The 26,435-nt window shown below is 42.4% G+C and overlaps 2 protein-coding genes, 1 non-coding gene and 1 pseudogene across 3 annotated transcripts; 2 read left to right on the top strand and 2 right to left on the bottom strand.

The window, feature by feature from the left end:
* Positions 1-2,068: 2,068 nt before the first annotated feature.
* On the bottom strand, positions 2,069-3,004 carry LOC100083536 (olfactory receptor 5L2). Its single transcript, XM_001514046.3, has one exon. It carries the CDS (start codon positions 3,002-3,004, stop codon positions 2,069-2,071), a length of 936 nt encoding a protein of 311 aa, XP_001514096.3.
* Positions 3,005-12,721: 9,717 nt separating this feature from the next.
* LOC114810733 lies at positions 12,722-12,859 on the top strand. The gene has a single exon (XR_003758428.1). It is a non-coding gene; the product is annotated as a small nucleolar RNA SNORA7 (small nucleolar RNA).
* A 4,400-nt stretch (positions 12,860-17,259) lies between these two features.
* On the top strand, positions 17,260-19,920 carry LOC114809998 (annotated as a pseudogene).
* Positions 19,921-19,930: 10 nt separating this feature from the next.
* On the bottom strand, positions 19,931-26,149 carry LOC100680800 (olfactory receptor 998-like; the record flags this gene model as incomplete). Its single annotated transcript, XM_029059174.2, has 2 exons — positions 25,305-26,149; positions 19,931-19,946 (listed from the first exon to the last, which is right to left on the bottom strand). Coding segments are annotated over exons 1-2 (846 nt in total), but the record flags the coding sequence as incomplete, so codon positions are not given.
* Positions 26,150-26,435: the final 286 nt, after the last annotated feature.

Below are 26,435 nucleotides of genomic sequence, written 5' to 3'. Positions count from 1 at the left end.
CTAGTGGGGGAATCTAGCTTTAAAGCCAGTGGAAATGAGGTTCTCCTTCATACAGAAGAAGGAGTGTAATCACTGAAACTTTAAAGTGGTGGAGGGTCGAATGAAGCTGTTAGATGATGATAGTGTGAAATATAGACTGAAGTGTGGAGAAGCTGGAGGCAGGGAGACTAGCAAAGAGGCTGATATAGGAGCCTAACTGGGATGCAGTAATCCAGCTGCTATGTTTAGGATAATAATAACGATAATAATAATGGTATATTCTAAGTGCTTGCTGTATTCCAAGCACTAGGGAAGATATAGAATAATCAGGTGACACACTTAGCTGCCCCATTTGAGGCTCATAGTCTAAGCGATGTGGAAGAATAAGACTTGTTTTTCAGATGAGAAAACTGATGCAAAGAGAATTCAAATGCTTTGCCTAAGCCATACACAGCAGAAACGGAGATGGAATTAGAACCCAGGTCTTCTGACTTGCAGACTGATACTCTTTCCTTCTCTAAATGTTTAATGAATATAGATAAATCCATAAATGTAATTCTACATATACATGAACGCTGAGGGTAGGAATAAAATACACATGGGCTAAGGCTGTGTATTGAGCAGACACACTGGGGTCTTAGGAAGTAATTATGAATATTTCTTGGAGGAATTGGAATTTTAGTGGGCTTTGAAGATGGGGAGATCTAAGGTTAGGTGTTGGGGAGGGCATTCCAGTCTGGGAAATAGCATGAATGAGGAGTAGGAGAAAAGAATGCCAAGGGTGAGAGGCAATTTCCTATTGCCATAGGTAATATATTCTGCTGCGTGAGTGTGTGGCATAATGTCAGGTAGAGACTGTGAGTTCATTATTTAGACCTAACTCTATATGTGCATTTATTTGGGATTAATTCCATAGCGTAGATGGAGACTTTCAACAAAACCTTATAAATCTGTTTTAGCAATATTAACCGGTTTCTCTTTATCCCCAAATAAAGGTCTTTCTGATGGAATGGCTCTTGTAATCACATCCAGGCAATTTTGATCAATTTCTCTGTCTACAGTGGGGAGCAGAGGAGAATGCTGAGAAAAGCATTAGAAAGGGGGACTAAATAAATGTGGAGAGAATAGTGAACTTGAGCTAGAGATCAAAGTCATCTGTTGCTTTTCCTTTCTTGATAATCAGCAGAGGCTCTCTGAAGTTTTAGTTGATCACCAGACCATAATTAGTGGCCACATCAGGTCTTAAGATCCAAATGTCACTCTCTCCAGCAGTTTTATGATTACTCTTCCTCTCCTATTTTCCCTTCCTTATGCCTCCCTTTGTATTCACACCACCCCTGCCCAGCTCTGCCAACTGCTTGAAGTATGACCTTGGGCAAATCACAATACTTGTCTGCACCTCAGTTTCCTCAACTGTAAAATGAGGATACCTGTACTCCCTCCTACACAGTCTGTGAGCCCCATTTGGGCCAGGGTCTGTGTCTTTTTTAATTAACTTATACAAATCCCAGTGCTTAGAACAGTGTTTGACACAGAATACATGCTTAACCCCTTATCAGTTTCCAGTACTCTACCAGTCTTGGCTACAGGAGGGAGAGTCAAGCAGAGGCATATCCATTCCATTCCTAGCTTGGGCAGTGACTAGCGAGTGGAAGGCAATCTGCTACAAGTGAAAACTCACCCATGCTGGGCAACAGTGGCACAGGAGAGAGTCAAGGGTATAGACTCAAGTTTACTGCCGGGAGGAAGCAATGGTAAACCACTTCCAGATTTTTACCAAGAGAACTGTATGGATACACAACCGGAATGATTGCTGGGAGAGATGTGGGGGTGTTGATATGATGACGACATGAGACAAAACAAATTTTTATGAAATATCATAAGAAGGGGGAATGCATCCTTTACCTCAGTGGCACTCATCCAATCCCTTAGTAGAGTGCTCTACACCCAGGAGGTGATCAGTAAATGCTTTTGATCGATCAACTGGGTGTGGCCTGATTAGCCGAAGACCAGAGCTTTTCATCGATGGTTGATCTTTCAAAGGGCCTATGGTGGTTAGCTTTCTGGAACCACAGACACCTTGCCCTCACTAAGAAAGAATTTTTGGTCCAATCCACTTCCTCAAGGCATGTTTCACATCTTTGTTCCTCAGGCTGTATATCAGGGGGTTCAGCATGGGGATCACAACGGTGTAGAACACAGCGGCCACTTTGTCTATGTCCATGTTCTTGCCGGTACCGGGTTGGCAGTAGATGAAGAGAATGGTTCCATGGAAGACGGCGATGGCGGTGAAGTGAGAGGCACAGGTGGAGAAGGCTCGGCGCCTGCCCTCAGTAGAATGGATTCTCAGGATGGTGATGAGGATGAACCCATAAGAGATAAGAATGATCAAAATAGTACCGATCTCATTAAAGCTGGCCACCGTGAGCAGTAACAGCTTGTTCAGGCTTACTTCAGAGCAGGACAGTGATAGGAGGGTGGGTAGGTCACAGAAAAAGTGGTTCACGTTTTTAGATTGGAAGGAAGACACCTTAAGGGCTAAGCACGTATGAATCGTGGAACACACCATGCCACAAAGGTATGAACCAGTCACCAGCTGGATGCAGAGGTTTGGGGACATGGTGACCATATATTGCAATGGGTAACATATGGCCACAAAGCGATCATAAGCCATCAGTGCCAGCAAGATGACCTCAGTGACCACACAAGTGCAGAACAAGTAGAACTGTACCAAACATCCTGGGTAGGAAATGGTGTGGCTCTGTGTTACGATGTTGGTCAACATCTTGGGCACGATAGTGGTGGAATAGCAGAGATCCACAAAGGACAGATGACTGAGGAAAAAGTACATGGGTGTATGAAGTTGGGAGCTGATCTTGATCAGAACAATAATCCCCAGATTCCACACCACCGTGATGCCATACATGACTAGGAATAGCAGGAAGAAGAAGAGCTGCAGTTCAGGGTGATCCGAGAATCCTAGGAGAATGAATTCAGTCACCATAGTGCAATTTCCCTTCTCCATTTCCCTGGTGCACTTGAAAGCGGGTGAATCAAGTCATTGATTCATTCTTCAGGGATGGATGACCCAAGAATTACTTCTTATCCTTTCCTAGGAAGAGAAGGTGAAAATGATATTTGACATATTACCCTTGAGACCTAGAATAATTAGGATGGTATTTGTTGATTGCTTACTGTTTGCTAGGCACTTTACTAAACAGTGGGGTAGAGACAAAGATATGGAGTTGGACAGAGACCCTGTCCCATGTGAGGGTCACAGTCTCAATCCGCATTTTCCAAATGAGGAAATTAGGCGCAGAGAAGTCAAGTGCCTTGCCCAAGGTCACATAGCAGACAAGTGGCTGAACTGGGATTAAAACCCATGACCTTGTGACTCCCTAGCCACTGCATTATCCCCTATGCCATGCTGATTCTTATCATCAAAATACGATTATCAGGGGTTTCGATGCCCTGAGTAGAATTAAGAAATCCATGGTTTTGAAGGCACCTGAAAGTAACAGAAAAGAAAATCAGAGGAGGTGTAGTTTCAAGGAAGAATCTTCTTCCATCTTTCCCAGTAAACAGATATTTATTTCCTGAACAGATGGGGAAATTAAACCCAACAATATGGAAGATTACAGGATGTTTTAACCAAAGTAAAGCAGTGATAGGAGGTAATTATTTCAGGCAACCTGCTTTCTGAGAAATCTCATCAGATGTATGTTTTCCTCAATCCTGAGTATTTACCCAGGGGCTCGATCCCAGAGGGAAAAATCTCTAATGACTAAAATTTTACAAAGTCACTTCTACTTTCAACTTTCCCGATAGAATTAGCAGGCAAAATGGAAAGTGCATTTCATAGAGCCATTTAAAATTGAGAGGACAATATGCAACCTTGCATAGTCATTTAACTTCTCTTTGGCTCTCTTATCTGAGCTGGAAAACGGGGATTAAATCCTCCTCCCTCCAATTTAGACTGTGAGCCCCATGGGGTCAGGGTCTGTTTCTTTCATTCATTCATTCATTCATTCATTCATTCATTCATTCGTACTTATTGGGTGCAGAGCACTGTACTAAGCATTTGGAAAGTACAATTCAGCAACAAATAGAGACAATCCCTACCCAACAATGGGCTCACTGTCTAGAAGGAGGGGAGACAAACAACGAAACAAGTAGACAGCTATCAATAGCATGACTATAAATAGAATTATAGATATATAAACATACACATGTTTCCAACATGATAAACTTGTATTTACCTCAGCACTTAGTGCCTGACACAAAGTAAGCACTTAACAAATACCACAAAAAGCATTCGGGCCTACTTGAAATGGTGGGTGAGGTGACACTGTAATTTGGGATTTACTCTTGGTCAGTCATGAATTCTCTTCCACATTTCTCTTTGAGGCACTGTAGCTCAACAGGAGACTCTGAATAAAACATAGTTCAGAAGAAAAAAATGGTACCATACTCCATCAATATGGAGGCTTTCTTTTCAGTCATCAGATTTTTTTTTTTAATGGTATTATTAAGCACTTACTATGTGCCCGCTTAGGAGTGCTGGGTTAGATGACACTACCAAGTTAGTACAATCACTCATCCTATCCCGACTGGATTACTGCATCAACCTCCTTTCCGACCTCCCAATCTCTTGCCTCTCCCCCCTCTGCTGCCCATATTATCTTTCTACAGAAATGTTCAGGGTATGTCACCCTCTTCCTCACAAATCTCCAGTGATTGCCTATCAACCTCCATATTAAACAAAAACTCCTCACTCTTGGCTTCAGAGCTCTCCATCACCTTGCCCCCTCCTACCTCACCTCCCTTCTCTCCTTCTGCATCCCAGCCCCCACACACCACTCCTCAGATGCTAACCTTATTGCTGTGCTTGATCTCGCCGGTGTCGTCGCCGATCCCTGGCCCACATCATACCTCTGGCCTGATATGCCCTCCGTCTTCAAATCTGCCAATCATTATTCCCCCCTTCTAAGCCCTACTGAAGGCACACCTCCTCCATGAGGCCTTCCCAGACTAAGTCTCTGGTTCCTCAGCTCCCCCTCCCTTCTGCATCACCTAGACTCACTGCCTTTGTTCTTCCCCCGTCTCCCCACCCCACAACACTTATGTATATATATATATGTTCTATTTTTATTTTATATTCTGTTTATTTGTATTGATGCCCATTTAGTTGTCTGTTGAATGAATAGAAGCAAATCAGGTTGGACACAGTCTATGTCCCACTTGGGGCTCACAGTGTAAACCTCCATTTTACAGATGAGGTTACTGAGGCTCAGAGAAATTAAGTGACTTGCCCGACGTCACAAATGGACACATGGTGGAACCAGATTAGAACCCAGGTCCTTCTGATTCTCAGGCCCTTGCTCTATCCACCAACCGTCACGGCTTCTCCACGGAGACAATGTCACCTACATACTCACCCCACTTTATCTCCCCCGTTACCAGAAGGAAGAAGGAGCCAGGGTGAGTTCAGGCACAAAAAGGAAGAGTAACCCAGTGGTCCCAGGTTCAAAGATTCCACTCCATCTACCTGAGACAAGAATTAAAGGATCTTCTCATCACGGGAAAGTCACATTTATTCCCATTGCTTGAAACACAAAAATCTGAATGGGTTCTACCCGGCAGTGGAGAGGAAAACATTCAGTCAGTTCTCTGCTTTGGATTACTGCTCTTCTGGAAAAGGCAGGCATTTTGATGTTTCACTTTGGGACCCTGGAGACTGGATCCTGGAAGCTAACCAACATTATTGCTCACAATGGGACACTCCAGAGCAGAATAAACCAGTTCTATTGTGGCTTTTTGCCAAATTCAGTTTTAGATACTGTCTTGAGGATCTACCACAGATCTTCCAGATTGTGAGCCAGTTGCTGGGTAGGGATTGTCTCTAGCTGTTGCCCAACTATACTTTCCAAGCCCTTGGTACAGTGCCCTGCACAGAGTAAGCACTCAATAAATAGGATTGAAAGAATTGCATGATTAGTATTAGGCTTTACTGCACCTCATTCGCAGTAGCGTGTTGATATTTTATGTTCTTTCCCAGAGTCCTGGATCTACCTAAAATCTTCCCAAAATGACTCAAAGCCATTACTCCAAGCACTAAAAAAAAGGTTTCCCACTATTTTGTCAGTCACCTTGGACTGCCTTCAAAGATGGGCTGCCAGTGAATGAAGCTAAAGTTAATATTGAAATTATTGAAGTGGTTCTGGTGCTCATCTTCTGTGTGACCTAGGGATAGTCACTGGACTTCTCTGTGCCTCAGTTTCCTGAACTACAAACTGCAAAATTGGAATTCAATACCCATTCTCCCCACTTCTTAATAATGATAATTATGGTACTTGTTAAGTGCTTACTTTGTGCAAAACACTGTGTTAAGCACTGGGGAAGTTACAAGGTAGTTGGGTTGGTCACAGTCCCCATCCCACCTAGGGCTCACACTCTTAATCCCCATTTTACAGATGAGACAACTGAGGCCCAGAGAAATAAAATGATATGCCCAAGGCCCACAGCAGACATGAGGCAGAGCTGGGATTAAAACCCATGACATTCTGACTCCCAGGCCCGTGGTCTATCCAATAGGCCATGCTGCTACTCTAAGCCCCACATGGGACAGGAACTGTGTCTCATCTATCTATTAGAAGCAGCATGGCTTAGTGGAAAGAGCATGGGCTTGGGAGTCAGAGGTTGTGGGTTCTAATTCCGGCCCCCCCACCTTGTCTGCTGTGTGATCTTGGGCAAGTCACTTAACTTCTCTGTTTCACAGTTAATTCATCTTTAAACGGGGGATCAAGACTGTGAGCCCCACATGGGACAACCTGATTACCTTTTATCTACCCCAGCACTTAGAACATTGCTTGGCACATAGTAAGCGCTTAAGCAATATCATCATTATTATCACTGTTATCACTCCAGGCCTCAGAACCGTGCTTGACTCTTCCCATATAAAAAAAATAAGCTACAGTAATTATCGTGACAATGTTGTTTTTCTCCTGTGCCTGTTTTTCCATTTTCCTTTTTTTAATGGCATTTGCTAAGTACTTACTATTTTCCAGGGAGTGTACTAAGTGCTGGAGTAAGTACAAGATAATTGGGGTGGACAGAGTCCCTGTCCCACATAGGACTAACAGTCTTAATTCCCATATACCAGATGAGGTAATTGAAGTCCAGAGATGTTAAAGTGATACACAGCCGACAAGCAGCAGAGCTGGGATTAGAACCCAGGTCCTCTGACTCCCAGGCCTCTGTTCTTTCAGCTAGGCCATGCTGCCTGTTCCGGGGAGAAGGAGACCAGCCTGACTCTTACTAGTGCATTTTTCTACATGATTTTCAGCCTAATTCTTTCTGTCTTTTCCCTCAGTTCTTCTTCCTCTCTCCACTACCCTTTCCCTTCAATCTACTTCTTGTGAAGGCCCCAGGCAGCATAAGTTTGCTCAGTTAGTACAGCAGTCCATGATTCTGCACTCTGCCACTTGGGAGAATGGTGACTCTTGGCATTCAATCTGGAAAGGGATAATTTAGCACCTTCTCAGGATACAGACAGCCTTCCTCTCTTCTCTTTCTCATCTTCCCTGATCAATTTTTTCACTTTCAGTCCCGTTCTCCAGGTTTTCTGTACAACTTCCATTTGGGTACTGTTCAGACTTCCTTTCACCCTTATTCGTTCTGATTGTTGTGGGTGGAGGAGGGGTCTTAAATCTGCTCCTCATTCAGTTTATTTCAGCAAAACCTCTCCAATATTAGAAATCAGTGTTAATAGAGTATGAGGTTTATCTAGATGACATCGTGCATATTAATAACTACTTTGGTGGGGAAAAAACTCCAAAATAGGGACAAGATGAACATCTTAATCTCCTCACTGTTGTTGCTAAGAATTGAGGAGTTTGTTAAGCACTTATCGTGTGCCAGACACTGTACTAAGCGCTGGGGTAGATCCAAGCAAACCAGGTTGGACCCAGTCCCTGTCCCACTTGAGGCTCACAGTCTCAATCCCCATTTTGAAGATGAGGTAAATGAGCAACAGAGAGGTGAAGTGACTTGTCCAAGGTCACACAGCAGACAAGTGGCAGAGCTAGCATTAGAACACAGGTCCTTCTGACTCCCAGGCTGTTGCTCTTTCTACTAGGCCATGTTGCTGTTGGTTTTGTTTTCATAGCATTTGTTAAAGACTTACTATATTCCAGGCACCATACTAAGTGATGGGGGAAATACAAGCTACAGGTTGGATGCAGTCCATATCCCATATGGGGCTCAAAGTGTGGGCTCAGCTTTCATTTTGTAGTCTGATCTTATATGGAAAGCCAAGGATAAGCGTAAAGATAGTTTGTTCCATACTCAATACCTACTACTAGGTCCTCCCTTTGCCATGAAGTTATTGTCTCCTTCCCCAGTTGTGAATATTGTCTTCAGCAGTGGCATTAAGAAGCTTGGGAAAACATTCCGGTGGCTATTCTCACTGGTATCCTCTCTAGTATTTGTGTGCACTACCTAATTTCCCTAACTCTTCCCTCTACATTCCTAATTTTCCCATTAATATCACATTTCAGATTCCTCTAGTAAGGAATCCCACGTACTTAGCAACTGTCAAATGAGGCAGTTTCCTTGTCTTTAGTTTCAATCAATCAGTGGCATTTATTGAGCACTCATTGTGTATACATTACTGTACTAATCTCTTGGGGGAAGTACAATCCATCAGCATTGGAAGACATGTTCCCTGACCACAGTGAGCTAACATGTGCCACCCTCAAGCTTCGAGCCCACCCGTCCTGTTGTTGTTTTGGGATTTAATGCACACGTTTCTGTTTGCCAAGTTTAGATCCTTTGTACCATCCAAACCATAGCCACGAGTTCATATGAATAAAACTGTGCCTTTGAAGGACATCCCTAAACAGACATGCAGATGATAAGTCATTTTTTTTCAGAGAAAGCACAGTGTTTCAAAATTTAGTTACCTAAAGAGCATCCTTCATCTAGCAAGAAACATACAGGGATCTCCATTGATAAAGAGTTGGACGTTGGCCCTGAATTGTGCTTCAGTGATTCAAAGATAGACATAAGGGTGAAAAACTGAGTCTTACTGACATATCTTCCAACTAAATCGAGGCCAGGAATTATGTCTATTATACAAATTGTCAACTCTATGCTATTTCCAGTGACAATGTATGGATCTGAAAGCCGGACAGTGACAAAACAGGATAGAAAGAACATCGATTCTTTTGAAATGTGGTGTTGGAGAAGACTTTTGATAATATCATGGACTGCTCGAAAGACTAACAAATTAATTTTTGAGCAGTTTAAACCAAAGTGGTCTTTGGAATTGACTCAGAGTAGCATAGTTTAGACACACAATCAGGAGGATTAATTATCTGGAGAAGACACTATGATAGGAAAAGACCAGGAAAAAGGTGGAAGAGGCAGACTGGCAGCTAGATGGATAGAGGCCATTACAACGATAATTGAAGAACCATTAGAAAGGTTGCAGATTATGACAGAAGACAGGACATTGTGGAGAAAGTATATCCATGGAATCGCTATGAATCGGAAATGACTCAACTGCTCTTAATAATAGTAATAAACTCTCCCAGGTGCTTAGCACAGTGCTCTTTATACAATAAACACTCAATAAAATACCATCGTACCATCTTACTACTTTGAAGTATCTCTGACCCTGATGATTCATCATTTAATAATAAAAATAATAATGACAACAATATTAATAGTATTTAGTGCTTATTTTGTACTAAGGCCTATGTGGATGCAAGGTAATCAATATTTTTATGGTTATTTAATTAGAGTGAATTTTTTATAGATGTTCCTAATGAAAGACCTATTTATTATGATACTCATAACACCATATGTCTTCACTGTTTTCCCAAGCTTTCTGCCTAATGGAGATATTGGTGTAAAATTGTAGCCATATGAGAAGGCTGAAGTGATTTTGACATTTTACTTTATATTCAACATCCCAAACACATCTGGTGGATTAAGTGCTCTCCATTTTGTACCCACGATTTCCATAATGTCATTTTCACTGAACCTGTTCAGCTCTGACCTAGAAATTGGAAAGAAAACAAAAAAATGAATATTGAAATTTACTAGAGACTGGGCATCACAGAATGGTCTCTCAAACATACCAAATAGCCTTCACTCATACAAGTACCCCAAATCCACCGCCATCCACCTTCACTTAGACTCCATCCTCAGCACTAGATGGGCCCTGCAATCAAGCAATCAATCCATCATTTATTGAGCAATCACTAATAATGATGGTATTTGTTAAGTGCTTACTATACATCAAGCACTGTTCTAAGCTCTAGGTTGGATACAACCTATTCAGATGGGAAATGGTCCATGTCCCACATGGTGATCACAATCTTAATCCCCATTTTACAGATGAGGTTACTGAGGCAGAGAGAAGTTAAGTGACTTGCTCAAGCTCACACTGCAGATGAATGGCAGAGCCAGGATTAGAACCCAAGTCTTTCTGACAGCAGGCTCGTGTTCTGATCCACTTAGCTGCTCTACTAAGCACTTGGGAGAGTACAATGCAGTGGAGTTTGGTAGACACAGTTCCTGCCCCCAACGAGCTGACAGTCTAGAGGGGGAGACAGGGCTTCAAGTGCTTTTCACAACGTGCAGCACCTCTGACCACTTTCATGCTCACTAAAATCCATACCGCAGTGGGAAAGCATCAGGCTGGAAAGAGACAATGTGTATAGCACTGCACAGCCGCCAGGCACTATAATAAATCCCTCTGGAGTCTCAGGCCTGCTGTTCATCCGCCACTCCCAACGAAAGATTCTGTCATCATCGAAGAAGACTGCAAACAATGAGGTTGAGGAAAAAATTCCAGGCCCTGGCATCTAAGCGATACTTATTGCATCATGCCTTCGCTGGGCGGAACACAAGGAGAATGAAAGAGTCATTAGTTTTTGGCTGGAGCTTTCTCTATTCCTCTAAGTGATTTGGGTTTGCAATTTGATCTCTTAGTTTGACTCGGCTTCCGCTTTTCAATCATCACTGTGAGATGGGGATTGTGGTGGAGTGTACTTTCAAAGAAATGATTAGAGTGCAAAAGGTCTAACTCATTCGTTAGATGGTTACCCGTGTTCATTGAAAATTTTCTCAAGGTGGACACCCCTCAACCTCACACAATATCCTGTCTACTGTAGACCGATCCTTTCCATCAAGAAATCCTTTCTATCTTCCTGAGTGCTCTCTTAGGTTAATTGACGTCTATTTCCATTTCTTCAGGACTCTATGATCATGGAGAAGTAGTCATTAGCAAGTTCCTCATAAAAACCTTTCATACATAAATACGTAAATCACCCTTTAAACTTTTTTCCCTTTAGGATTAAGAATGCCAATGTATTTTTTCTTTTATTGGTATTTGCTAAGTGCTTACTATATGCCGGTCACTCTATTAAGCTCTGGAATATAGACAAGCTAATCAATTTGGACACCGTCCAGGTCCTACATAGGGCTCACAGTCTTAATTCACATTTTACAAATGAGGTGACTGAGGCACAGAGCAGTTAAGTGACTGGTCCAAGGTTGCATGGTAGACAAGTGGCAGAGCAACTTAGAACCCAGGTCCTCTGAATCCCAGGCCCATGTACTTGCCAATGAACCATCTACTTCTTAAAAGTATTTTTTTCTCTGTCTTTCCTACTTTTTATCATTTCTCTGGATCCTCACTAGCTTCTCCATGTCCTATTTAAAGATCAGTGACCAAGACAAAATACTTGCTTGTTTCACCAATGCAGAGTATTGAAAAAAGATGACTTTTCAGCTCTTGTATTCCCTGCTTCCAATTTAGTCTAGTCACATGCTGGGAAATGTTTCTTAATGTGATCTAGCAGCATGACTGAGTGGATAGAGCACGGGTCGAGGAGTCAGAAGATCACGGGTCCTAATCCTGGTTCTGCCATATGTCTACTGTGTGACCTTGGGCAAGGCACTTCACTTCTTTGGGACTCAGTTACCTCATGTTTAAAATGAGGATGAATAGTGTGATACCTCTGTGACACAGGGATTGTGTCTATCCTGACTACCCTGTATTTAGGCCTGTGCTTAGGACAGTGCTTGCAACATAGGAAGTGCTTAACAGGTACCATAATCATTATTATTATTATTAATAAATGTGTTCATCCACTACATTATCCAATGTAATATCTATATCTGAGCAATGAATAAGTTTTCTTGGGAAACAAGATTAGGACACAACATCAAAAGAAAGTAAATGAGTTATCAATTTTAAAAAATTCCCTGAGAGCTTCTTGGAGTGAATCACAGGTTTAGTCTGGGGGGTTATTTGTGTAAAATTACCAGATTAGTTAGTATTCCAATGACTGACTCAGTACACACAGAAGATGGTAAATATACTTGAATCGACAAGTCCTTTAGACTTGTATCGAGCCATTCTTTTAACTCTTTGCATACACTCTCACATTGCATAAAGGCGACTGCCCTAGATATAATTGTAAGTAGATGCTCTTATGAAGTATAAGATCATTTTGGCATGGTAAGAGTCTTAGCCCATGTAAAAACTATCAAGTATGTTTTATGACAGTATACGGAAAATTCATTTTGAGAGGCTTTATTCCTTATGAGTAATATTGTTCTAATTCATCCCTTTTTTATGAATGCCATATAGCATTCATTTATACTAGTAATATAAATACCCTTTCAAATCAACCAGCGGTATTTATTGAACACTTAGTCCTTAGCACTCCTCTCAGGGTCATATCTGGAGAGTTTCCAGTACTCTGCCAGTCACGACTACAGGAGGGAGAGTCAAGAAGAGGCCTACCCATTCCATTACTAGCTTGGCCATTGGCTAGCCAGTGGAAGGCAATCTGCTACAAGTCAAAACTCACTTGTGCTGGGCAGCAGTTGTGTGGGAGAGAGTTGAGGACAGAGACTCGTTTACTGCGAGGAAGGAGACAATGGTAAACCATTTCTGTATTTCTACCAAGAAAACTCTCTGGATACGTTACCAGAATGATTGCAGATAAGAGTGAGGCATTCTGGGAGAGATGTGTCTAAGGCATCGCTACAGGTTGGAGACGACTCCACAGCATAAGACAATAACAACTCCTTAGCAAAATCAAGTTGAATATTGACAAATTCCCCCATTTTCATATCCTTATTATTGTACTGGAGATAGTTGGTCAAGTAACGATTTAATTTTATCTATCTCAAGGGATTCAGGTTTTTCACCCCAAATACAGGATGTTGAATTGTTTTTTAAATTTGACCTAGAAAGGTTAATATTTTCAGTTATTGATCCAAATCGTAGTTTAGTAAGACTAACTGGATAGAATGTATATATACTATACTGTAGCTCGTTATGGGCAGGAATTTATCTGTTTGTTGTTATATTGTACTCTGACAAGCACTTAGTACAGGGCTTTGCACACAGTAGGTGCTCAATAAATACGATTGAATGAATGACTTTATGTTGAGCAAGGACTTTCACATTAAAATGAACCTGATTCCTTCACTTGATTCCTTACCCAGCTGGGAATGGATAATCCAAATTCCCTTGTCTAGTGAGGGTTTGATGAATAGAGTGGTAGGGGAAAAAGAGGGAAGGAGAGGATGATTCTCATAGAAATGTGAATGCAGAGGACCAGTGTGTAGGCAGGGAACATGCCTACCAACTCTCTTGTGTTGTATTCAAACACTTAGCACAGTGCTCTGGACACGGTAAATGCTCAAAAAATTCCACTGATTGAAGTAAGGCTAAGATAATTCTTCATTTGCACCCATAGCACTCAGATACTCCTTCAATGTTTTTATATTACTACGGTTGTCTCCCAAGAGTTTAGATCAACATATACGGTAGATTCTCAATTAATACTAGTGGTTTTGTTCACATTACTAAAATGCCAGCCAAATTATTTGTGAATGCTTATCGTTGTTCTTATTACATTAATGCCATAATGTATAAATGATATTGATAATTGTAAAATGTGGTATTTGTTAAGCTCTATGTGCCAAGCACTGTACTAAGTGCTGAGATAGATAAAATACAAACTGATCAGACTCTGTCTCTGAACCATCTGGGACTCATGGTCTAAAGGGGAAGGAGAATGGGTATTTCATCCCCATTCGTTGTATTATCCCAACTGCTTAGTATAGTACTCTGCACATAGTAAGTGCTCAATATATAAATTGAGTTGATTGATTGATCTTATAGATGAGGAAATTGAGGCACAGAGAATTCAAATGACTTGCTCAAGGTCACACGGAAGGTGTGGAACTGGGTTTAGAGTCCAAGGTTTCTGACTCCCAAGTATGGCCTACTGGATAGAGCACTGGCCTGGGAGTCAGAAGGTCAGGGGTTCTAATTCCAACTTTGCCACTTTTCTGTGGTATGACCTTGGGTGAGTCACTTAAATTCTTTGAGCATCAGTTCCCTCATCTATAAAATAAGCATTAAGCCAGTGAGCCCCATGTGGGACAGGGACTGTGTCCAACACGATTATCTTGAATCTACCTCAGAGCTTAGAACAGAGCCAGTCACATAGTAAGCACTTAACAAATACCATATTTTTTTTCCCACTAGTTCTCACTGCTTCTCAGTAGTTGGACAATAACCTGCCTTATAGTTTTATTATAATAATTGTGGTATTTGTTAAACACTTCTATGTGCCAGCCACTGTACTAAGCACTGGGGTCAAAAATACCAGCTAACTGGGTTGGACATCCCTGTCCTAGGTGTGGCTCAGGGTCTTAATCCTCAATGTACAGGTGAGGAAACTGAGGCACAGAGAGATAAAGTGACTTGTCCAATGTCACATAGTAGATAAGTGGTGGAGCGGGATTAGTACCCAACTCCTTCTGACTCCCAGGCCTGTGCTCTGTCCACTAGGCCACGCTACTTCTCATATGCATCGCTTGGCTAAAGCAGTACAAGTTTCTTCCAACATCAGATTGCATTCTATTGAAATAGATGAGTGTTGTAAAAACCATTCCTCAATTTCCTAACAGTGTTCATCCAAAATGCTTAATGTAAGTATACATTTTGGAAGAACTGAGTATGTCATTTTATTCTATTGTGCAATCATTATACAGCTTTATTTGAGCCAAAACAGTGCAACTATACCACCTACACATAGGTCAGGAAATGCAAGTTCAGTGCCTTCCTAATGTTATTATCATCACATAGTGGATAGAGCATAGGCCTGGGAGGCAGAAGGTCATGGGTTCTAATCCCCTCTCCACCACTTGTCTGCTGGGTATCCTTAGGCAAGTCACTTCACTTCTCTGTGACTCAATTCCCTCATCTTTAAAATGGGGACCAAGACTGTGATCCCCACTTGGGACAGGCACTGCATCCAGCATGATTTGCTTTAATCCACTTCAGGGCTTAGGACACTGTCTGACACACAGTAAGTGCTTAACAAATACCATAATTGTTATTATTATTATCATTATTGTCATCATTATTATTATTGTATTTGTTAAGCACTGTTCTAAGTTCTGGGGTAGATACAAGTCAATCAGGTTGGAAACAGTTCCTGTCCCGCATAGGGCTCACAGTCTAAATTGGAGGGACTAGGACAGCGTGGCTCAGTGGAAAGAGCACGGGCTTTGGAGTCAGGTCTCATGAGTTCGAATCCCAGCTCTGCCACTTGTTGGCTGTGTGACTGTGGGCAAGTCACTTAACTTCTCTGTGCCTCAGTTCCCTCATCTGTAAAATGGGGATTAAGATTGTGAGCCCCACGTGGGACAACCTGATTCCCCTATGTCTACCCCAGCGCTTAGAACAGTGCTCGGCACATAGTAAGCGCTTAACAAATACCAACATTATTAATCCCCATTTTAATCCCCACTTTACAGTTGACGAAACTGAGACACAGAGAAGTTAAGTGACTTGCCCAAGGTCACATGGCAGGCAATTGGCAGAACCAGAATTAAAACCCAGGTCTTCTGACTCCTAGGCCCAAGCTCTTTCCACTATGCCATACTGCAGGGGAAAGGAGAAAGTTCACTTGTAATTTTATTTATTTGTATTAATATCCATCTCCCCTTTTAGGTTGTAAACTCATGTGGACAGGAAATGAGTGTGCACAAGTGCTTGGTGCAGTGGTCTGTACACATTAACTGCACAATAAATGCAATCAACTGACTGACTGACTGACTTGGGCTGAGCATAGATTGCAGGCCTAGTGTGTCACCAGGACAGGTAAGTACAAAGGAAGATCTCAAGCTGAGCCTCAGAGCCAGTCATCTGGAGATTTGCATTATACAGAAGGAAATGGGAGCTGTTGGTGGTTTTTGAAGTGAAGAGAGTTGTGAGTGGAATGGCATTTTAGGAGCTGATGTGGGCTACAGAGTGAATTTTAACATGAAGTGGGAAGAATCTGGAAGAAGGGAGGTCATTGAAGAGTCTGATAGAGTAATCTAACCGGCGATGACAAGATCTTGAACCAAAGTGGTGGTTAGTTTGTGTGGAAATTATAGGTTGAATCTGAGCTATATCATGTAGAATGTACTGACGAGATTTAGTGTGTAGAAATTAAATATTTATCATTATATTGATTCTGGGATTATGTGGTTTATGGTGTGAAAGGTGCTGATAATTTCTCTAAGTGGGTTATAGGAGAACAAAATTCCTGACATCGCATTGGCTGAACAAATCTGACCTCTTACTGGTTAGCCTGGAAAATGTCCTAAATTCAGCAACGTTCTAACAGCTAATATAAAACTGAGCCCAGCATGTCATGACAGATATTTTAATGCTGCTCTTCCTTGTCATACATAATTTATCCCTACTAATCAAATGTTTGTCTTTATTCATAATTTATTATCGACTCTTAATGGTACTGCAATGAGTATATTTAAAACCAGTATGTTAGACATATATTCTTACTTCCTTTACTTACATTTTATATAGTCAATTTTCCCAACTGTATCTAATGGGCAAAAGAGGATGATGGAAGTGGGCTTACATTCCATTAGAAGATATCTGAGAGAAGCAGCGTGGCTCAGTGGAAAGAGCACGGGCTTTGGAGTCAGGGCTCATGAGTTCGAATGCCAGCTCTGCCACTTGTCGGCTGTGTGACTGTGGGCAAGTCACTTAACTTCTCTGTGCCTCAGTTCCCTCATCTGTAAAATGGGGATTAAGACTGTGAGCCCCACGTGGGACAACCTGATTCCCCTATGTCTACCCCAGCGCTTAGAACAGTGCTCGGCACATAGTAAGCGCTTAACAAATACCAACATTATTATTATTATTATTATCTGTAAAGAAATTTTATGTTCCTTATATTTGGGGTGACATCTCAATCGTCATGGTTGTTTATTAAATTTGGTGGGGCATGGATAAATCTTGTCTTGGTGGAAACATTTAAATAAAAGAATGGCAAATTTGGGGAAATATACTGGAGTCAGTAGATTTAGTAATCTGGTTGCATAAGAGCTTAATTTTGGCAACAGTTTATGTTATTGTTGTTATATTCTCACAGTATATTCAAGGGATTAAGTCTCAGCAATAACTGAGGACAGTTAATATAATAGAATCAAAAGCCCCTTTGCAGTAGTGAAAATACCGGCTACTCTTTTCCAGCTTGAGGCAAAGATGCTTATTGCAATTTAATCATAAACATTTTTCCATGTACTGAAGAATAGAGAAGGTAATTATCTTATAGTAAGCATACTATTCTTATTATATCTTTATGAAAACAATCTACTTTAATTCATCATTTCTTTTGTGAATGAATGTTAATGCTGAATTTTTCTCTCTCTTCTTAGTTCACATTTCAAACTGACAGGAAACTTATCTGTGTTGAAATGTTCATCTGTCAAATTTTATCCTCCTCATCACTTTACCCTCATCACAGGGGTAATTTCTTGGATTTTCTTTCCAGAACCTTTGAAGAATTGCAATTTCGAGATCTGAATTAATAATATATCTCCAGAGGTGGCAGTTCCAGGTTATAGGTTTCGTATCTTTCTATTTTATTACTTTCCCCTTATCTGTAATTTATTTTAATGTCTCTCTCTCCCACTGGATTGTAAACTCCTTGAGGGCAAGGATCATGTCTACTCCAGTGTCCTCTCAAGAATTTCGTGTAGTGGTCCGCACAGAGAAAGAGCTCAATGGATATTATCAATCAATCACGTTTATTGTGTGCTTATTGTGTACTAAGCGCTTGGGAGACTATTATGGATTGATTGGTCGATTGGATAAGTTCAGCTGGGTGAAAAATAGGTTAGGGAGGACTACTGTACATCGTTCCAAATGAAGTCAGTAAGTCACACTGCATATCATCACTGGCTGTCATGTGATCCTAGAGAAGTGGGGAGTTATTCCTCTCTTCAGGGTGCCAAACATCTGAAGCCAAACCTGATCATATAGAATACTTGCCAGAAGCAAATCTCGTCAACAGAAATTATCTATGTGCCTCCATTCCTAGAGGAAGAGCACTGGCCTAGTGGTCTGAGGAGGCAGACTCAAATTGTCACTTCCCCTCGTTGGGGCTTCTGGTCTCTGAAGAGAGGTGGGGGTTCGAATCCCATTTCTGCCATTTCTCCCCTTCTCGATTGTGTAAACTCACTGTGGACAGGGGATGGTCCGGTTACACTGTCGTACTGTATTCTCCCTCTCCAAGTGCTCTTCCAAGCATGAATAGCAGAGCCCTTTTACGCTTATGGATATAGAATCCCACTTTAACTATGACTGTATAGAATAAAACTCTCCATCTAATGACAAATCTGCTTCTGTCCTTTTGGTTTAGGAATATCCATCATCCATTTTTCAGATTTGTAGGAAATTTCCCATCCCGGTGATTTGCAAATCATCTTGGTGATTTGCTCAGTGAATATAACAAATGCCAAATGGAGATCCCAGAAGAGATGGGAATGTTGATTTCTGATCTCTCATGGATGGCCATGAATGGAAGTTGAACAGGATGTTGTCATTGCAGAAGCCAGAGTTCAGAATAGGTTAAACTCATGCTGAAGAGCATTAACACACCATTTGTGTTGCTGTTTTCATGCTTGAAATGATGAGGGGAAATCGGAGCGCTGTGACTGACTTCATTCTCCTCAGTTTTTCCAACTTTCCCAAACTGCAGTTTCTTCTCTTAGTGGTGTTTTTAATCATTTACTTAATTACCTTGGTAGGAAACACAGTCATTGTCTTCATCATCACCCTGGAACGGAGTCTTTACATTCCTATGTACTTATTCATGAGCATCTTGTCCATCTTAGAAACTTGCTACAGTGCAATGATCATCTCTAAAATGCTCGTGATTCTTTCAATGGATCACAAAACCATTTCCTTTGCTGGCTGTGCTGCGCAGATGTGTTTCATTCTATTCCTAGGGGTTATGGATTGCTTTCTCCTTAGCGCATGGCCTATGATCACTACGTGGCCATCTGCAATCCCGTGTTACCCCATCCTTATGAATAAAGCAGATGTCACCAAACTCACAGGGGGTTCTGTAATTTCTGGGTCAGTTATTGCCATTATCCAAACCCCTTGGGTATTTAGCTTTCCGTTTTGTGGCTGCAATAAAACTGATCTCCTCTTCCGTGAAACACCCTCAGTACTGGAGCTTGTGCTTGGAGACACCTTCCTCTTTGAAATCTATTCCTATATAGGCACCATTTCAGTGGCTTTGCTTCCTTTCCTGATGATACTTCTGTCCTACACCCGCATCCTCTACACTATTCTGAAAATGTCTTCGACAGCAGGGAGACAAAATGCCTTCTCCACCTGCGCTTCTGTGACCCTGTTCTGTGGCCCAGTTAATCTCTCCTCCTTGCAACCAAAGTCCAGCTACACTGCAGAGAGCAAAGAATTGCTCTCTGGCATATGATCTGCTCACCTCCCTGCTAAACCCTCTCATCTACAGTTTGTGAAGCAGTGAGACGAAAGATGCACTGAAGAAAATATTGAGAAGAAAACTGTCTTTCCCAAAATTGTAGACATTTTCATGGTTTGCCTTAGAAAATGCCTTTTTGCAGAACATGTAGGGTCGATTGTGAGGTTGAGCTGGAGAGTTCAGATGGCATTGTTTAGAGTTAAATGTGAATGGGTAGACTCATGTGATTAATTCAACATTGTAAAATGAAACTTATAACAAAGCTCTATAGGAACATTTTTTGGTAATATTGCTAGGTTTATTTTTATGTTCCAATAGATGGAGGGGCAAAGGATTGTTTAAACTTCCTGAATGAGGAATTAGGAACAGGGATTTGGAGCAGGAGGGAGAGGGTAGCAAACTTGAGTTAGAGATGAAAGCTGTCTGAAGCTTTTCCTTTCTTGGCAATAAACATACCCTCTTTGAAGTTTCTGTTAATCATCTGGCCATAATTAGCAGCCATATTTGTTTTTAAGATCTAAGTACTACTCTCATCACTGATTTTCCATCCATCTCTCCTTCCTCATCCAATTCTTCCTTGACTTCCCCTTACACCTCAAGGCAGAAATCTAGTCTTCGAGGTCGGATTCGGGTTGCGGTTCGGACTAAGGATTCCACCCTGTCAATCCTGCTATTCTTATAATACAGTACGGTTTTAAAAGCTGGTTAGATTTTAAAGATGGGAGGGGCTTTAAGGATCCATGTCTGTAGCCCTGGGGTTACCTCCTGCGGTGATCTGGGGGGCCCCACTGATTCCTCCAATCCTTGGGTTGAGTCTGAGTCCCTAAATCACCTGCATATACCAGCACACCCAAAACTCCCCTCTCCCTTTCTGCCATTACCTATCTTTGATCCCTGCCTCTCTGCCTCCCTAGAGACCAGGTTCTTGGAAGTGGTGGACACCTCTACCATCAGAGTCCCCACACTTATGAGGGACTTTCTTTGTCTGGCTCCCCATTCACAAAGTGAACCTTCTCCACCAGGGCCTGTGTAAGGGGCAATAAAGCACCCTCTACCACCTTGCAGCTGTGTGTTCATTAACTGTAGTTGAAAATGGAACTAGGAATTGATATCAAAATCCCATTGATATCAAAATCCCATTTGGTGAATGCCTTGTAGAATTGCACAGTTCTAATTCTCTTGGTTCTGGAGGGACAAATTGGGCTCCTAGTCAATTATTTAAAAGAAATCAAATTCTTCCATGTTTCTTCCATTCATTCAATAGTATTTATTGAGTGCTTATTATGTGCAGAGCACTGTACTAAGCACTTGGAATGTACAAATCGGCGACAGATAGAGACAGTCACTGCCCATTGATGGGCTTACAGTCTAATTGGGGGAGACAGACAAAAACAATAGCAATAAATAGAATCAAGGGGATGAACATCTCATTAAAACAATAGCAATAAATAGAATCAAGGTGATGTACATCTCATTAACAAAATAAATAGGGTAATGAAAATATATATAAATGAGCGGACGAGCACAGTACTGAGGGGAGGGTAAGGGAGAGGGGGAGGAGCAGAAGGAAAGGGGGGAAAAGAGGGCTAAGCTGAGGGGAGGTGAAGGGGGGGTAGAGGGAGCAGAGGGAAAAGGGAGGTTAGTCTGGGAAGGCCTCTTGGAGGCGGTGAGCTCCAAGTAGGGTTTTGAAGAGGGGAAGAGAATTAGTTTGGCCGAGTTGAGGAGGGAAGGCATTCCAGAACCGTGGGAGGACGTGGCTCAGGGATCGACGGCAGGGTAGGTGATAACGGAGGATGGTGAGGAGGTGGACGGCAGAGGAGTGGAGCGTGCAGGGTGGGCTGTAGAAAGAAAGAAGAGAGGAGAGGTAGGAGGGGACAAGGTGATGGAGAGCCTTGAAGCCTAGAGTGAGAAGTTTTTGTTTCGTGTGGAGGTTGCTAGGCAACCACTGGAGGTTTTTAAGAAGGGGAGTGACATGCCCAGAGCGTTTCTGCAGGAAGATGAGCCGGGCAGTGGAATGAAGAATAGACTGGAGCAGGGAGAGACAGGAGGAAGGGAGATCAGAGAGAAGGCTAACACAATAATCCAGCAGGGATATTATGAGAGCCTGTAACAGTAAGATAGCCGTTTGGGTGGAGAGGAAAGGGCAGATCTTGATGACATTATAAAGGTGAGACCGGCAGGTTTTGGTGACGGATTGGATGTTTGGGGTGAATGAGAGAGCCAAGTCAAAGATGACATCGAGGTTGCAAACTTGAGAGACGGGAAGGATGTATATCTTATGATATAACATAGTCCTATTTTGAACTTTCAGCACACAAAAGACTGCATATATATGCATATACAGCATATGTGGAAAAGATTCATATATAGGTATATTCACACATATGTGAATACATACATGTGAGCACACCTATATATGAGATCATAAGTGCACATGTTCATGTGCACATGAACACATGCATATACATATAGATGCATGTAATCATCCATTTGCAGGATAGTGAGCCATGTTCTCTTCTCCAGACACAGAATGGAAACAATATAACCTCCTGGGATGAAAGCAGTGATTATCTTCGTTCTTCCACTTTGCCCCAAGGTTCTCCAGATGACTGGGGATTTACAGAGAAGCAGAATAACCTCATGGAAAGAACACAGACCTGGGAGTCAGAGGTTGTGGCTTCTAATCAGCGTGAAGCAGCGTGGCGCAGTGGAAAGAGCACGGGCTTTGGACTCAGGGCTCATGAGTTCGAATCCCAGCTCTGCCACTTGTCAGCTGTGTGACTGTGGGCAAGTCACTTAACTTCTCTGTGCCTCAGTTCCCTCATCTGTAAAATGGGGATTAAGACTGTGAGCCCCACGTGGGACAACCTGATTCCCCTGTGTTTACCCCAGCGCTTAGAACAGTGCTCTGCACATAGTAAGCGCTTAACAAATACCAACATTTATTTTGAAGCAGCGTGGCTCAGTGGAAAGAGCACGGGCTTTGGAGTCAGAGTTCATGGGTTCGAATCCCGGCTCGGCCACTTGTCAGCTGTGTGACTGTGGGCAAGTCACTTCACTTCTCTGTGCCTCAGTTACCTCATCTGCAAAATGGGGATTAAGACTGTGAGCCCCACGTGGGACAACCTGATTCCCCTGTGTCTACCCCAGCGCTTAGAACAGTGATCGGCACATAGTAAGCGCTTAACAAATACCAACATTATTATTATTATTATTAATCCCGGCTCTGCCACCGGTCTGCTGTGTGACCTTGGGCAAGTCACTTAAATTCTCTGTGCCTCAGTTACCTCATCTGTAAAATGGAGATCAAGATTGTGAGCTCCATGAGAGACATGTCCACCCAATTACCTTATATCTACTTTGGCACTTAGAACAGTGCTTGGCACTTAACAAATACCACAATTATTATTATTACCCTCCAATTCTCAGATTTACATAGTCACTGCCAATCAATTAATCAGTCAGTGGTCTTTACTGAGCTCTAACTGTGTAGAGCACTGTATTAAGTGCTTGGAAAAATGCAGTACAATAGACTGGGTAGTCACAATCTCTGCCCACAAGGCATTTACAATTTAGAAGGGGAGATAGACATTAAAATGAATAGAGAGAGGAAATGGCAGTTTTTACCGATATATATTTAAGTGCTTTAAGTGCTGTGGGGCTGGAGTGAAGGTGAATATCTAAGTGTTTAAGGGATACAGATGCAAATGCTTGAGTGATGCAGAGGGGATGGTGAATAGGTTGGGGAAATGAGGGGTGAGTTAGGGAAGGTCTTTTGAAGGAGATATTATGTTAATAGGGATTTGAAGATAGGGACAGTGGTGCTCTATGAACATGAAATGGGAGGGAGTTCCTGGGTAGAGGGAAGATTAGGTAAGATTCCTGCAGCAAGACAGGTAAGATTGAGATACAGAGAGTAGGTTGGTGCCAGAGGAGGGAATTGGGCAGGCTGGGTTGTAGGAAATAATAACAATAATAATTATGGTATTTCTTAAGCACTATGTCCCAGGCACTATACTAACTGCTGGGATGGATACAAGCAAATCAGGTTGGACCCAGTCCCTGTCCCACATAGGGCTCACAGTGTAAATCCTCATTTTAAAGATGAGACAACTGAGATGCAGAGGTATGAAGTGACTTGCCCAAGGTCACACAGAAGATGTGTGGTGGAGCCGGGATTAAAGCCCATCACCTTCTGACTCCCAGGTCCATGCGCTATCCACTGGGTAAGGTAGGTAGGGGAGAACTGATTGAATGGCTTCAAGCTAATGGTAAAGAGTTTCAGTGATGTGGAGGTGGATGGGCAACCATTGGATGTTCTTGAGGAATAGAGAGACTTCTTTTACAAAAGAAGGTTCTGGGCAGCGGAGTGAAGAAAGGACTGGAGCGGGGAGAGACAGGAGACAGGGAGGTCAGTCATAAATCTTATGCAATAGTTAAGGTGGGATATGATAAGTACTTGGATCAGCATAGTAGCAGTGTGGATGGGGAGGAAAGAACAGATTTCAGCAAGGTGGGGAAAGTAGAACCAACAGGATTTGGTGACAGATTGAATATGTAGGTTGAATGAGAGAGATAAGTGCGGCTTCACTCCACAGAAACTACCTTCCCAAAGGTCATCATTAACCTTGACTGTGGGGTATAGAGTCTGCTGCTAGTTAAGAATTTAAAAGAAATCAAATTCTTCCATGTTTACGTATATGAATCTATACACGGACAAATATCTATGAGTATATGTATGTATCTTATGATATAAGATATGACCTTATGATCTTATATGACCTTATGACCTTGGCCTTAAGATATAGTGTCTATTAATAATGTTGGTATTTATTAAGCGCTTACTATGTGCAGAGCACTGTTCTAAGTGTTGGGGTAGACACAAGGGAATCAGGTTGTCCCGCGTGGGGCTCACAGTCTTAATCTCCATTTTACAGATGAGGTAACTGAGGCATGGAGTAGTTAAGTGACTTGCCCACAGTCACACAGCTGATAAGTGGCAGAGCCAAGATTCAAATGAATGACCTCTGACTCCAAAGCTCGTGCTCTTTCCACTGAGCCACACTGGTCCACGGCTGTGGGCAGGAAGGTTCAAGGCCAGGGTGTGTTTCCAAGTTACTTAGGGCCCCAAAAACTCAAAATACGTGGGGCCTGACATTCAGCTCATAGAAGGGAGAAAACAGAACTCTACCTTTTCCTACCTTTTCCTACCCAACCTCTGATGTCCCCATGACTTTCCCAGCACCGTAGTTTAGACGACACCATCATCCTTCCTGGCTCCCAAGCCCATAACTTTGACATTGTCTTTAATTCATCTCTTTCGTTCAACCCACACATTCAATCAGTCATGAAATCCCATCGGTTCTTTCTTCTCAATATAACTAAAATCCACCCTTTCCTTTCCATCCAAAGTGCTACTATCTGCCCCTCCAATCGAAAGAGTTCTTCACTCAATGGCCCCTTCCCTGGTATATAAGTCTGCTCATGGCATTCTTCACTTCCTTATTTCTCAGGCTGTAGATCACGGGATTCAACATGGGGATCACCGCTGTATAGAACACAGAGGTCACTTTGTCTGAGTCCAGGGAGTAGCTGGAGCTCGGCCTCATGTACATGAAGACCGTGGTCCCATAGAAGATGGTCACAGCTGCGAGGTGGGAGGTGCAGGTAGAAAAAGCTTTGCGCCTCCCTTCTGCAGAGCCAATCCTCAAAATGGTGGCGAGGATGAATATATAAGAGAGGAGGATTTCTAGAGATGTGAACACCCCCAGGAAGATAGCAAACAGGAGAAGAACGGTCTCGTTCATGTGGGTGTCAGAGCAGGACAGTTCCAGCAGGGGAGGGAGGTCACAGAAAAAGTGGTTGATGACATTGGAGGCACAGAAGGGTAGACGGAACGTCAGAACGGTCTGGGTAGTTGCATTCACGAAACCCATGAAGTAACATCCGATCACTAGCTGTGCACAGATTTTGGGTGACATGGTAACCACATAGAGTAGCGGGTTACAGATGGCAACATAACGGTCATAAGCCATCGCTGCCAAAAGATAGCATTCTGTGCTTGCGGAGATGACAAAAAAATACATCTGGGCAGCACAGCCGCTGAAAGAAATCGATTTACCCTTCCTTAAGAAGTCTGATAGCATGTGTGGAGTGACAGCGGAGGAATAACCAAGATCAACCAGAGACAGGTGACTGATAAAAAAGTACATGGGAGAGTGAAGTCGAGGGTCAATCCAGATTAACAGGATCATTCCGAGATTCCCCACTAACGTTACAAGGTACATCCCCAAAAATGTCATGAAACATGCAATCTTGATCCGTGTATTATCGGTCAGGCCCAAGAGGATGAACTCTGCAACTGAGGAATGGTTTCCACCAAATGTCTCACCTCCAGGACTCATGCTCAATGGAGTTCTAAAATAGAATCAGATTAAGAGATGGAAACTAAATATGGAGAAGTCAATCTCTTTTTCCCATCCTACCTCACCTCACTGGTCTCCTACTACAGCTCAGCCTACAAACTCCATTCCTCTATCACTACTTACTCACTGTGCCTGAGCTCACCTATTTTGCTGCTTCTTTCTCATGGTCTCCCCATGA

Source organism: Ornithorhynchus anatinus, chromosome 3, assembly GCF_004115215.2.
Source record: "Ornithorhynchus anatinus isolate Pmale09 chromosome 3, mOrnAna1.pri.v4, whole genome shotgun sequence".
Classification (NCBI taxonomy): Eukaryota; Metazoa; Chordata; class Mammalia; order Monotremata; family Ornithorhynchidae; genus Ornithorhynchus; species Ornithorhynchus anatinus.
Note: the sequence above shows the minus strand (reverse complement) of the source record. Positions and strands in the feature narration are given on the sequence as shown.